At 46.1% G+C, this 14859-nt stretch overlaps 1 protein-coding gene across 4 annotated transcripts in view; it reads right to left on the reverse strand.

Moving 5' to 3' along the window:
- Nucleotides 1-5468: 5468 nt before the first annotated feature.
- LOC119461752 (serine/threonine-protein kinase LATS1-like) overlaps nt 5469-14859 on the reverse strand; it is an 84265-nt gene continuing 74874 nt past the window's right edge. For all 4 annotated transcript variants that reach the window (XM_037723127.2, XM_049672114.1, XM_037723126.2 and 1 more), the window contains one exon: nt 5469-14354. In XM_037723127.2, coding sequence (XP_037579055.1) covers nt 13896-14354 — 459 coding nt within the window. In that variant the 3' untranslated portion in view covers nt 5469-13895. The remainder of the gene's footprint in view (nt 14355-14859) is intronic.

Genomic DNA, 14859 nt, shown 5'->3' on the forward strand with positions numbered 1-14859 from the left:
AACCTTCGGACCAATATCATGGTACGTCCGTTTCCACGGAATGTGCACCCTGTGCACAATGTAGGGAGGCGGATGGCAAGAGCTAGGGCTTTGTTGCGAGAAGCAAAAGATCAGGAGGAGGAGTCTACCTTCGTTGACGCGGCATGGATTAATGGGAAAGATGGTTATTCGGTGGTGGTGGTAGACGGAAAAGGGAGCGTTCGAAATGCCGCTTCCATTTATACAAAGGATCCGGGGGTTGCTGAGCAGGTGGCTATTGCTTTAGCGCTACTTGATTCAGGAAGAGTTTCGGTGTTTAGTGACTCGCGATCGGCGATTTAAGCCTTCTCGAGGGGACTTGTTGCGGAACCGGCTTACAGACTGCTGCAGGGTAGGGATATCACTCCGCATACAGTTACTTGGTTTCCGGCGCACATGGAGTCAGTGGAGAGAGCCCCGCGTAACCTCAACGAGGTGGCGCACAGGGAGGCACGTGGATTAGTGTGCCGTGCCCTCCTTGATGGGGCTGTATCTCCCGCTCCTGAGTTCAGGGACCAGATGTTAGCCTACAACGAGATCACCAAGCACTATTACTTAAAGCGCAGGGCATTCCCCCTGCCACATTCTAAATTAAATAGGCCACAGGCGGTTACATTGAGGCTTCTGCAGACACGGACCTACCCTAACCCGGTAGTCATGAATAAAATTAATCCGGACTGTGGGGTTTCAGTCTATTGCAGTAAGTGTGGGGGTTTGGTCGATTTAGAACACATGCTCTGGCGCTGCTCGGCGTTGGCCGGTGATGGTTCTCAAGGTGAACGGTGGTGGCAGCGCATGCTGCACAGTGAAGCGCTGGCGGACCAACTCGGGGCTGTCCACAGGGCCCGTTTGGCGGCAGAGGGGCTCGGCCTCACTGTCCCGACGTGGGAGCGGCCCGCATCAGTCCCAGACTGATTCCTCAGGACCAAAATAAAGTTCTTCATACCATACCATATACCATCGACGCCGCGCCTACGAATACCGAACTTCAATACCCCCGCGCGCTATGGCCGTCTCATTATTGTAGGCGGCGCTGCGACAGATGGCGCAGCAGTCGCAGCAAACTTCACTTGTTTCCATTGTGCGTATATAGTGCGCATATATATTCAAGTTTGCGCCCATTACCCTATTCTTGATACGTCGGCGATAGAGTGGACGTAAGTTTTTCTACTATATTACGAGAAAACGATCGCCAGAAGGCGCTGCTGCGCCTCCTGACAGCGCCCCCAATGTGGGAATTTCAAACAGCGCGGTCGCGCCGTGGTGCAGTCTCCGCTTTGTTTACATTGTTTCGCCCGCGCTTTCCTTCGCTGCTCGTGCTCACAGTGCTCCGTTTTCGACGGCGGCAGATCGCCTGGTTGCTGAACAGCGATGCGAAGACTGCAGTGCGGTTTCAAGACGGTTGCCGACGCCAACAGCTTTTTTTCGTGGCGGTAAACTCAAGAAAGGGGAGCGTCTGCTTCCACACGTGTGTGGTGTTGAACAAATTGTGGGCAGTGAGGTGACAGTGGAAGCCAAGTGCGTGTCGGAGGTGTCCAAGAAGATTGTATACGACACCGAGTTAGAGGTACACACCGAGTTCAGTAATTTAGTTACTTTTATTTCTCTATGATGCAGTCACAGAGCGGTCATGCATCCTTGCAGAGATGTGCAGAGACGGTGACGATTGCCCTTGGTTTCGTTGGCAGCTGGGCGCGCACGCACGGTTGCTCTCATTTTGGCTCCCAGGGAGTGGCATCAGCACTGTCAGCACAGAAAGACACATGCATTAGGCAAGAATAAGCCAATAAAATTAATTAACGATGTAAGTACTACATATGCGCATAATGCCTTATACCATGCTGTATAAATATTTAATGTATATCATGCCTTATTCAATGCAGATGTTAGAGTCATGGCAACTCATTGCATTATTGAGCGAGGTATCTTTTCACTGGTCATGAGAAATCACTCGTACAAACTGCTCCGCGAAGTGAACCCAGATCACGGTAACCAGCGATTACCTTGCGACTAGCAGCACGAGCGCAAGAATTAGCGATACATGCCTCATCAAAACAAATCTAGTTTCTCGTCGGGCAAATGCCCCGCCGCAGCTAAAGTAAGCTCACACCGATGGGCGGCTACTACACGAAACGAAGATTCTTGGCAGAAAGTGTGAAGCAGGAAGAATGTGCAAGGTGGCAATTACTTTAAAGCATGCTTGGATGTTGTGAACCTAGAAAGCTTGGCCAAGCAACAAACATAACGCGCGCGTCTCGGGCAGCTGCTTTGCGATCTGCCGCTTACCGCCGCATGCGATGACCGCAGCTTGCATTAAATACGGATTGCCACCACACAAAAGACAAGTAACGTGCGGCCCCTTTTGTTGCCAGCACAACTAGGAATTTATATTGCCGCGTTTGGGAAAAGGATATAATTATCTTGAGCTCGTCTTTGCCGATCGCGAGTGAACGAACAGTACAATCAATTAAATTCGTGGGTTTTACGTGCCAAAAGCACGATATCATTATGAGGCACGCTGTAATGGAGGGTCTCAGGAATAAATTTGACCACCGGGGATTCTTTAACGTGCACAAAAATCAAAGTACATGGTAAGAACTGTATTCTTGCATTTCGCCCCCATCGAAATGCGGCCGCCGTGGCTGGGAATCGAGCTCGCGTCGTCGAGCTTAGCGGCGTTACACGTATGCATTTACCGCTAAGCTAACACGGCGGATGTCACTGTACGATTCAACTACGCGACACGTCTAACAAACGGCCATGCGCTAAATACAGGCACATTACTATTGCGTTCTTATCGAGCGGCCGTGATATTGCTCGCTAATGCGAAAGTACGTCACTTACTTGACTCGGCGCACCGCAGTTGTCCACGCTTGTCGTCTGTCCTTCTCGTACCACCTCCCCGGAATTCTGTAGGACTTCACGGCCTAAATACAATGATTGCAGGGCCTGAAAAAAATTTGCGGGAAGTATACGGGTGTTATTGCAGGTAACTGAGCGCCAGCAAGTCCACATTTTAAGGCGAGACCCTTAGTTGGATATGCTTTAAGGTGAGCGTTTGAGGTACAGAAAGTAACGTGACCTAATGACGGCCAGATGCGAGCCAAATCATGTCCAGCCGTGTATAATAGATTATATTGATTAGCAAAGTAAATTCATGATTGATTAATGACTGGATTAAGGTGGCTTAAGGTAGATTAATGTGGATTAACGTTAAATAAGGAGGGCTAGGGTCGATTAAGGAGGATTAAGTTGGATTAGGGTGGATCAAGATGTAATAATGAGGATTAGGGTGGATTAACGTCGATTAACGTGCATGAAGGAGGTTAAAGATGGATTAAGGTCGATTAAAGTGTATTAAGGAGGATTAGGGTGCATTGAGGTGGATTAAGGTCTGTTAAGGTGTATTAAGGAGGATTAGAGTGGAATAAGGTCGAATAAGGTGTATTAAGGAGGATTAGGGTGCATTGAGGTGGATTAAGGTCTGTTAAGGTGTATTAAGGAGGATTAGAGTGGAATAAGGTCGAATAAGGTGCGTGAAGGTGGATTAGTGTGGATTGAGGTGAATTTCAGTAGATTTTACAAGACTCACATTCGCGTCTCTTAGGCGATAGCTAAGGACACCTGGTAATCTTTTTCAGTTCTTGAATTTTCTTTGAACTGGGCTGCCATGCACGCGTGAGTGGGTGACGGTTATTATTTGGTTTTCTCAGGGATACAGGCAATGTGCAGGAGGCGATCGTGCACCCTTGCTGTTGACTTCTAGGCAGAGGCCGGGAATCTTCGGTTTACTAGCGAATGCGTTACAATCACCTTTCTTCGATGTTGTTCTGTGGGTAAACCTTTTCGATCCATGTAACACGAGCCGATGTCATTGTATCAATGCGCTTTGATTACGAAGGTTCAGCAATAAATAATGATTAGGGTTATGATGTAGCAATGCAGGGAATATTATGTAGGCAATAATGTTTAGCACTGCAACGTATTAGCCACTTGTACTTGTATAAATTATGTTTTATTCATCCGACCTAAGTGATTAACTCGTCGATAAATGTTCTAGCAACATTTCACTGAAGACCAATTTGAGCCGCGCATATTACAAGAACTTGGGAGAAAAAAAGCTGAAGCCCAACGCAGTTCCAACAATTTTCTCCCACCGACCTGTCGTGAAGCCCAGGAAGCCCCCTCGACAGCAGCATGAAACTCGAACTGACAGTAGTAAGTGATTGCTGCTGCTTGCGCCGTGTCCCGCCTCTAATGATTTCAGCAATAATGATCTCGGTCGCTTAACGACGCAGCCAACCACACTATGATCCTTTATGCAGAGCTTGTCGCCACCGCATGCTTGCCCGCAATCTACAATGCGTTGGCAATAGGGCCCCCCGCTAATCAAAATCACAATTTTAACTATCGTACGACATAATTTAACGGTATGTCGGTGTGAACTATTAAAATAACTTACCCAGAGGCGCTTCTTTTGCCGAAAAATATAGAATGCCTTGTCCCATAGGTATACCAAGTATTTGTTGGGCTTCATTGACACCGACGCCTAAAGAATAATCTGTAAAATGTAAATACCTTTCCTCAGCTTCTGTTATTGTGGGCGATGAGTGGTTGCCGGCACCGCTTCATCGCACTGAAATTACGCAACCGTCCTATTCAATGCAGAAACCAGAGCGCACAAGCTACTTTGACATTGAGACAAACACATGGACGGACGATGCACTCGCAACTAATTCATTATAAGAAGGCACGCTGAACATAATACCTGCGGTGCACATGCGCGCACAGGCAAGAAAAAACTGCCAAGCACAGAGCGATTTGCCACAAGCAATACAAGTTCAGATGCACAAAGTAAAGCAGCGTATCATGTGGCAGAAAAAATAACTGGAGTATAGAACTCGCCTCAAAGCTCCTTTTACATCAGTGTGTGTCATTCATACGGCTTTAAGATGAAACCAACCTCCTCATAAACGTTGCCTTCAGCATTATCCATGCTATTATTTTTTGAAATTTTCTACGCCACTGGGGCGTGCAACTGGCCCAAAATCATGCGCCTCCATCGGCCCGTCCGCGGGAGCCCAGGCGCAATAGCGTGCCGTGCGCAGCGCGCGCAGCCGGCGGGCGAGGAGAATTGAGGAGGAAAGCGCGGCGGGGAGGAGAGTGTCGCTACTACAGTGTACTATTCTAGTACACTGTAGTCGCTACTTTCAAATTATCAAGGGGTTTTAATGGCGCGCCGCCGTGAGCGCCATCTCGTTTCTCTAAAACAAACTGCTCCGCAAAAAGGGTCAATATTCGTTCAAGGACTACGTCAACATTTCCATTTTGCCCGGTTGTATGAAACTCCCAGCTTTCATTCGTCCCAGCATTCTCATGGTGGCCAAAAACTGGCACACAACTTTTACTCTGTGCATCGCATGCAGCGTTGACAACAGACAAAAAGTCGATTCATAGAAGAGTTTTTGTTTTATTGTTACTTCTGTGCCACGACAACACAAGAGCAGAACAAAACGTCTCTCGAAGCGAAGAAAAATATTGTGGTGGAAGGAAGGAGGACAGGAGCATTGTGTAAAGACGAGGGAAGTTCCAAGCACTTGACAGAAGAAAAGTGACACAGCAGAACGCAAATCCGGAGAGCACAGAACGAGAAACAAAAACAAAAGCCTTTTAAAAGACGTCCTCACAATAACGTGAGGCTGGAAACTGTACAAGGCTTCTTTGTTTTGACTAAAAGCCCGCCTTCCTATATACACCATCCTAGAAAGAAAAAAAAATTTGTGTTGCCAAAAAAATACAAAACAAGAAGCCTATATATGTATAAAACAAGGGAAGCTACAAAGAGAACGGGGAACAACAGTCATATGTCCAACCAAAAATTTACAATATGTACACACGGCACAGAACAGGGGGAAAAAAAAAGCTTACGGTGCAATAGACAAGGAAAGGAAACAGTAAAATGCTACGTTTAGCACTTTGTTTCTTTGTCGAGGGGTTGGCAGGGCAGGGTTCGAGCAGGAGGCCTGTTTTCGACACGATCCATGCTTACACTTTCTCTGGACATCCATCGCAGCACTCTGCTCAACGATGTAGGAAACAGTGTTATCACCTTTACCCCAGTGCATAAATTGGCAAAACAGCATTTTTCACACGGGAATTTAGCACAGGAAACAAAACAATCTCCATTTACACCACACTCAGAAGCATCAAGTACTCTGTCAATTATACAGGCAGCGACATTCACCATTCTAACATTGCAAATTATTCGCAAACTTGCATCAACCGTTTCAGTACAAAAAGTGTGCTTATGTCTGAACATAGCAAAAAAATGTGTCTGCTTAAATGCGAATGAGATATGCACAGAGCAGTTATCTCATCCCCCGATGCACCAGAACAAAATCTGCTTCGGTGGTTTTGATTTTTACATACTACGAGGTCTAAAGTGGCGCAAGGACCATTATTCATGGGATGATGTTCGGTGCGTCACCAATTTGATGTGCCTCACAGCAACAGAAAAAAAGGAATGAATGGAGAATATTTTCATGAAAGCGAATGACATGGTCTGGGCATGACTAAACATTGCATTGAAGTCATTAGGACATTTACATATAAAATGCACTTGGTTCAGCGTGCAGCACAAGTAATTCTGTACAGTAGCGTAGCCCGGGGAGGTGTCCCAGTGTCAGAACATCCCCCTACCTCTCGAATTTTATCCCTATGAAAACAGCCTTTTGGAAAGAGAGAAAGCTTGCACTAGAAATAATCCCCTCACCCTAACCCCCACAGACGCCATGAAAATTCAGCATCACCGCACAGTTCGAACAATTCACACTCACTGGCACGCTGACCACACAAAGCTGCAGATTACAAGCTAATTTAACAAGGTATTTATAGAACTAAGTGCAGCGGCGTGATGCGCAAGCCAACGCCTGAATGAGTATCCACAAGTGGTTGTTCTGTAGAAACAAACAGAATTATCAGACAACATTGTCAAGGCACTCTGTGTCATACTGGCAGCAACACACCGGAGAGATTGGATAGCCCCAACTTTGTGCTAAAAGACACATAGAGGACCCCCCTCTAAAAGGTGAAAAAGTGAAGGCACCAAAGCATGTCGCTACTGTAGAGTCAAGAGAAAAGGAACACCCATACTTGTAGAGTTCACATATTCTTCACTGTTTAGTACAATACCAAATTTACAATGTCAAGAAAACATCGTGCTCAGCAACCAGATTATCAAATTGTTTTTAAGTCAAGCCAAATCAATCCTTGTCCTCCTCATGCCAATGTGCAAATATGAGAAAGAGGAGACAGCCCCACAATAGGAAACACATACATGATGGCAAAATGGCAGCAAGGTACCACCGGACACTGCTAAAGATATGTGTTTAAATAGACAGATGCACACAACTGTTCAGTGTTCCCAAACGAATCTACTGTTAACGTCAAATCGGGCAAAGAGTGATTGCAGAGTGTCATAGAATAAAAAAAAAAAAAAACTGTAGAACGATTTGCAAGTACAGTGATCACGGATGGATGTTCAGGCCTGAGTAAGGGCCTTTAATCAAGTTACAGTCACAGCAATTTATTATATTCTTACCTCCCCAATCCATCCCAATCCCTCTCCCTACAGCTATCAAAAAGGTTCTATTGTTTCGCAGATTATAGGGATCACCATCAGTTAAGAAGTGCTTTCCTTTTATCTATTGACATTTAAAAGCACTACGTCCAACAAGATATTTCTTTATCTCTTCCTTTCTTCAGCAGCATCAATGGGTTACATGTAAAAGACAAAAGACGAAAACAAGGAAAGACCTAGCAGCATGCATGAACACAATCTTCGAAGAGACAGAGAAAAAGCGTATGCATTATCCTGTTTGCCGAGTTCATGTGCACCTCTCCATTATGCTTACTTTTCTGCAATCCATGAAAGTAACTATGCCAACAGCAAATTGTATTCTGTTTTTACTTTTTTGTTTGAAACATCTAGCCCTAGAGTGATACAGCTTACAACATGAACCCTGCTTGAAAGAAATGGTCCGAACAGTTGTCTATATCCAGCCCTTGAATTATTTTTTAAACGATGCTTCGGGAAAAGCGGTTAGCAATGAGGTCTAAACTGGCTTTTTTCCTAATGAAGGCACTCAATAACTGTGCGATTGGAGCATACGGCAGACAGCGGGGTTCAGCAAAACACCGAGTCAAGTGCTGCCATTTCAAAATACTGTCATCAGATTTCCGCCCATAACATATTGTGCCCCGAAGCCGGGCCGACAGAATCTCAAGTCCATGTGTCATGCTGCACACCTCAGCTTTTGGACCAGAAAACCTTTCCAAGAAAATTTTGGAAAAATAAAAACAAATTGAAGTGGTCGTCATTCAGCTCTCACTCACCGGCACCTTATATACACCATTTCACACACAGCAGGCAACAGTGTGGAATCTATACAATGTTTTCTGGCTATGAAGGTCAAAGGTACGGAAACAAAGTACGTACATGACACTGCTGCTGAAAATAGTCCCTCAACTTTGCCAACATTTTCTATCGGGATAAACAGAAAACAGTTAAATTAAACTAAATTATGGGGTTTTACGGTGCCAAAACCATTATCTGATTATGAGGCACGCCATAGTGGGGGACTCCGGAAATTTGGACCACCTGGGGATTTTTAACGTGCACCTAAATCCAAGTACACGGGTGTTTTCGCATTTCGCCCCCATCGAAATGCGGCCGCCGTGGTTACAGCTTTACATACAGCATAATTTGAAAAGACATAATAGTCAGTACGAACATTTCCATTTTTCGTCTGTATGCTTGCTTCACCGAGTTTTTACATAAGTATAGAAAAGCAAAAGCAAAACGGTCACAGTTCGTCATGTGCCGACTTGCCACTCAGCTTGCCTCCAGAGACTTGACGAACTTCAAGATGCGTCCTTTAACAAACTTTTAAATGCGTCTGCCACGGCTGATAATCAACCTGTGACCTCAGGCTCGGCAACAGACCGCCATGGCCACTGCGGCAACTCGTCTGCCTTTTGCCTGCACTATGTCCCTTTGTTTACAAACATGCAGGTCATCTACGGGTGCATATTCCTTCACCCATTCTTCCACAAGTCATAGAGTGCAATGACTGATGACAGGCTACCACTCAATCCCTGTTTGGCACGTATGCACACTCACAGTAACGCACACAGGCCTGAAAGCACATGCAGTCGCTTTCATGAGTCGTGATCAGCCTCCGCTCTCCTATCAGTATGTCCACCTGCTTAACGCAGCTTTGCATACTGATGGAGTTGAAAATGCTGTGCAAGTTTTATCAGTACAAAGATAGCAGCAATAGGTTGGCAGCCTACAAACGGTTGCATAAAGATAAATGCTGATGGAATTTATCAAATTAGGCAGTGTTCCATTGCAGCCGCAATGAAATGTGGCCAACGTGACTGTGAATCGAATGCATGACCCAATGCTGAGCAAGCAGACCGCCATAGCCACGAAGCCATCGCACCGCGCAAATTACATCTGTCATGTTATGACTGGCATTGTAGGAGCTGCAGTTTGAGCACAAATAGAAGGACGGAAATTTGGCAGTCTCTCTTCCTATCAAACAAATGGGAAAAAAGGGCTCCGAAATACTCTACCAGTTCAAAGCTATTTGCTGTTCCACTTATTGCCCACTAAGTTTAAAGCTATGCTTGTCGTCACATAAATCAAGGAAGGTCACATAAATCAAGGAAGTCACATAAATCAAGGAAGGTGAGAGGCAAATGATTACGTTGTACTCTTTTTCTTCAAACACTGCACAAAGTTGGATTCAACAAGTCCTAGCAAGGCTTAGGACTTGCAGCAGCTTGCTTTACGACTTTGCGTGCTTTATTCTGCACGTTTGTTTTGCTCGTAAAAGTCTCAACGGCGTCAGCTAACAATGCAGCAAATGGTGGTGCAACGAAAAGACATGTTGCATAGAAGCTCATCCGAGGTGTTTGCAGTCGAGTTGAAATTGCACGACAAAAAAGAGCCTCTCGCTCCAGTGGCAACAGATCAACAGTGGAAACTACAGTGGATTATGCATCTCTGTTAAATGACAATTACTTTAACACAGCCTGTATAGATTGCCTTGAAACAGCAGAAAACCTGCACACAGACTTTTTCTCCCTTCATTTAAAACTTTTGCCAATGCTCAGCCTTCTTCAGTTTTCATATTGAACCTCGTCTGATGTCAACTATACTTTGTTTCTGACATTCTCCGCCTGCAAGAGCCAAAAATCATAGTTTCAGTCAAGCGAATTCATGCAATTACAGTAGGACCTCATTATAGTCAATCTGCATGCATGAACATACGAATAAAGTGAAGAACGGAATATAGCAAAGAAAAGCACTTTTCTACTATTCTGCAAGCACGTGACTGACTGTACTAATGAAAAAAAAAAAAACTGTGAATGAAAAAGGTGGTAGGGGCCCTATTATTCATTTCAGGGGCCATTCTGGACAATTTCCATTCTTTTTGTCCTGCGTCATTGGATGGCATCATGGCATCTCTTTGCCGCCGCCACGATTGGGAAATGAACCCACGACCCAGTGATTTGAGCAAGCACGGCAACATAGCCACTAAGTCATTGCACAGGGTAACTTTAATCTGCCATGTTGACGAGTGTCGCCTGCTTAATGCAAGTCAGATGTAGCAAGTGGCCAGTACTGGCCATTCACTACGACGGACGATACGAAATGAATAGAATCAAAGGAAAGGAATCCTTGCACAATATGACTCCAGGCATGGCAAAGGCAAGACTTTTGAGGAACTGGCATAATGAGACAGTGCAGCTGCAACTGGGATGCTGTCAGATGATGACAGAAGTGGCAAAACCGTTACCGCTGTGACCGAAGATGAACTTGGTCAACGACATGCCTGTAGCCACAAATAAAGCCCAGGTCACCTCAGTTCGTGATGTGATTAGAGAAACACTAAATGCATGGGAAACTGGGACAAATCATTGCATGCTGCGTGCCTGCCGCCAAGTGGTTCTGGCAAGACATGAACAAAAATACAAAATTAACTTCAGTGCTCACGATCGTAATTTAGAAGTTAAGCAACAGCAACCTTGCACTTCTCGGAATAGGAATTCATTGACGGCGTTTAGACGGATTTAACTGAACCCCAATTGGGTGAAATGCTGAACTACTCCTAAATAGAAGATACTGACACAGTGTTGATTTCTTCGGGTCCCAACGAGTTCTCAACAAAAAGGTTGTACTGTACGGACACAGAGATTACAGCAGGCTAAATATATCAATTGAAGAAGCTGCCATTCATCGATTTTTCACACAGCAAAATAAACCACGCCTAGCAACTGTCATACCGGCACCGACGCATGCCCTTACTACATTGTGCATATCAGCTCAACATTTCATAAAAACCCCCAACCAATACACAAGCACAGCTGCCCCACAAAAATTTATCGCCACTAGCAAGATAATGTTCGGCACTCTGTGTGCATCTGTGACGAGTTCCACAAGCTGCCTCTAATGCTGGCCTCATTTTGTCAAGTGATAATGGCAAATGAATAGACCAATTTCACCATGTTCAGAGGGCATATGCAGCGACATTGTCAGCGCCACGATGACAGCAGTTCTCGCCACTTTCCCGCTGTACTTGGATTTAAAGCAACATTGAAGAGAATGCCAAGGACAACGCCACTGCAGATTTTTTTCAGAAAATTTTAAGCAGAAGGCCTTCTCCTACCGAATCCTTTCATTCTCATGTCTTCGCTTCTTGATCTCAAATTCTAAGCGGCTTATCGTTGTACCAACACAACATGTTTCGTACCATAGTTGCCCTTTAAACCCACTAAGAACTACTACAACCAACATTCTTTGCAGCAGTGGTGAAGTGGAACCCATAGTGGAATCAATCTATTTAGTCAACCTGTAAGACTAGGACTCCCACAAATGCTAGAACGCTGAACTGACCACAGTGCTCGAAGCCTTGCTATGATAACGAGTGAGCGCGCAGGCCATGCACTGTAATTATGTATCTCCCATAAGGCACACGATAAAGCTGGATTTTGAAAGAGAGTTTGATTCAGGCTAGAACGCCGTGTAAATAAGGCACAATAGACTATAGTGAATGCCGATTTCTGAGAAGGCACTTTGCTCGCAGAATGTGTTGCTCAAAATGCTGCTTTCTGTGTTTAACGATGGACACAGATGTACTGACGGGCGACAGAAAAAGCACAAGAAGTTGATGTCTGCCACGAAATTTTCTGTCCGGGTGGCATTCTCAAGACTGCATTTTACTGCTGCACCGCTTCCCTCCCCTTCAAAGAAACAAGGAGCTGTGGGTCGTCACACACCAAGACCAAACGCACCTTGAAAGATATTTAAAAAGGGAATAAAAGAAACAGAGAGAAGGAAAAATCGCACAGAAGACACGGGAGAGCAAACCGACAGAGAGAGATATAAAGGACAGGCACTCACAGACTTCTCCAAAAAATCCTTGCAGATCAAATAAATAACACAGAGGGCTTGGACTCCTCAAGAGGAGAGGTAGCTGGTGGAAGCTATTATACAAGAGGTAATAATTATAATAATTAATAATAATAGCGTTATAGAACAACAAGCAACAATGGCGCCTAAGGACGCCAGCTGGCGCCCTTCTGTTGTCCCCCCAACCGCCGCGACGTGCACTGGGAAAGAAAAAAACACATTGTCCAGCCACACCACACACGCAGCAGATGACAGTGTCCTTCGCGAGAACCACCTCGGTACGTATCACAGTCCAGCGCGTCTCCGTAGCGACAAGAAACAAGCCGCCCCCGTTGAAACAGGTCGGACGGGGGGCGCGACGGCGGGGAGTGTGTACACCTTTTCTTTTTTTTTTCGCGAAATTGAAACAGAGTCTATTCTTCTCCTAGTAAAGTACCGGGACTTGGCTTTGCTTTGCTCCCAAAGCAAAAAAGGAAAACCTAAAACAAAGAATACAGTAACAGCACAGCAACAGTCGCCACAACTAGAGTTCTTGAAAATTCCGGACAGATGCTTCGATGCAATGCAGCGGTGGAACTCTTGCAGTGGCGCTTTGTCAAAAGCCTTTGTTTTCATTTTGTTCGTTTTTGGCGCAGACGGGCGAGGCACCTGTCGCCGGATCCCTTTTACGAGTGCTCATATGGTCACAGCCGGTGAAAAGACGTCGCCTCATTGCAATGGTTGTGGGTGGCAGGGCCATCGGATCACTTTGAACACATCACTTGGATTTGGCAGATTCAATGAGCATATCATCTTGACAGCTGGTCTGCAGCAAGGCGATGAACTAGCCGGAGGTCCAAGCAGGTCAGCTGATAACACTGGTGTCAAGTAAGAGTTTCTTCCGGCTGGACATTCGGAGACATGTGAAGATTTTTCTTTGCGACAAGCGCCACTGGTGTCCTCCGCCGTAAGGCATCTCTGCCGCATGTTGCGATGACCAGCATCATTTTGACAGGGTTGCTCCCCATGCATGGGCCGACGTTCCTAGCACACCCCTAGAATCAGGATCCCTAGAACCTCATCCGCTGCACCTTCGCAGGGACTGTATACCGGCACCCAGATCTCGGCAGATGGAATTGCAGACACCGATCAACCAGAGATGGTTGCAAACTCAGACGCTCACAGCAGCCACAGCAATGGCAAAGCGGCTCACCACAAGCACTTGTGCAAACACCGGGCTCTAAGTTGAACAAGAGCTATCTTCGGGCATGACCTCAAACGCTGCACTGCCTTTCTGACTGCCAACATTAGCTGCACAGACAACAGCCAGGTCACTGCATTTCGATGCGCATCGTAACTTCTAAACACCGTCTGCCCCTCAAGTTTAGCATTAAGACCACGAAGGGCAGGGCCTTGGTCACACGTAAACTGGAGACCCCTGTCCGTCCAAACCGTCCTCGTTGCTTTGTGACCCCGTGACCCCCAGGGCAGCCCCCGTCCCCGCTCGGACAGGGTACGCCTGGCCGCCGTCGTCGAAGAACCGTCGGAAGGTGAACTCGAAGAAGGCATGCTCGGGATGCCGCCCATTGGGCTCTGGCGCTGAGGCTGGGGGCTTGTCGAGAACCATGTCGTCCACAGCGTCGAAGTTGGATGTGTCGGCCGGGTAGCGGATGTTGGGAATGTAGGGGGCCGGCTTGTTGCGCAGGCCTCCCTCGAAGTCTATGGAGGCGAAGAACGGGTGTGCCTTGATCTCGTCGGCTCCGTTCCGGCCGAGCCGTTGCTCTGCACCGCAGCAGAGCCGCAGGATTAGGTCTGTGCTTTCCGGGGACAGTAGGGCAACCTTGGGGATCTGCAGCGTTGTCTCCCAGTTGAGCACCTGCACGACAGCACACGATTACAGACATATTACAAAATGCCACAAAAGTTACTTCTCACTTCAACACTACAACATCTTCGCATCCTTTACTTCTTTTTTTGTGCTTTCAACAACATGCATTTTTCTGTCCATCATCATACAACACTACACTTCCTTTGGTTCTCAAACCTTTCACTTCAATAGCGGGACTTTGTGTGATGCCTGCATTCCTTTTTTGTTTGTGTTCTCCATAGTTTCCCAGGTGGCTTGTTCCCAGGTGGCTTCTTCATATAAATGTATCCTACTCATACGTTTAAAGATGAATTAAATATCCTTTTGCTTAAGAATTATTGGAGACAAATTTGGGGCTCCTATTTCAAACAAGTACAGTCAACACCCAATTTTTCAGACTCCCTAGGAGCCACGATTTGGTGATTTTGACTACCACAATTTGGACTAACCATTTTTTGGGGGCAGTCCAAAAAAAAAATGAATGCATGCCTTTTACTGGCCCCAAGTTGTACTG

The sequence above is a fragment of the Dermacentor silvarum genome, chromosome 8, assembly GCF_013339745.2.
Source record: "Dermacentor silvarum isolate Dsil-2018 chromosome 8, BIME_Dsil_1.4, whole genome shotgun sequence".
Lineage (NCBI taxonomy): Eukaryota > Metazoa > Arthropoda > Arachnida > Ixodida > Ixodidae > Dermacentor > Dermacentor silvarum.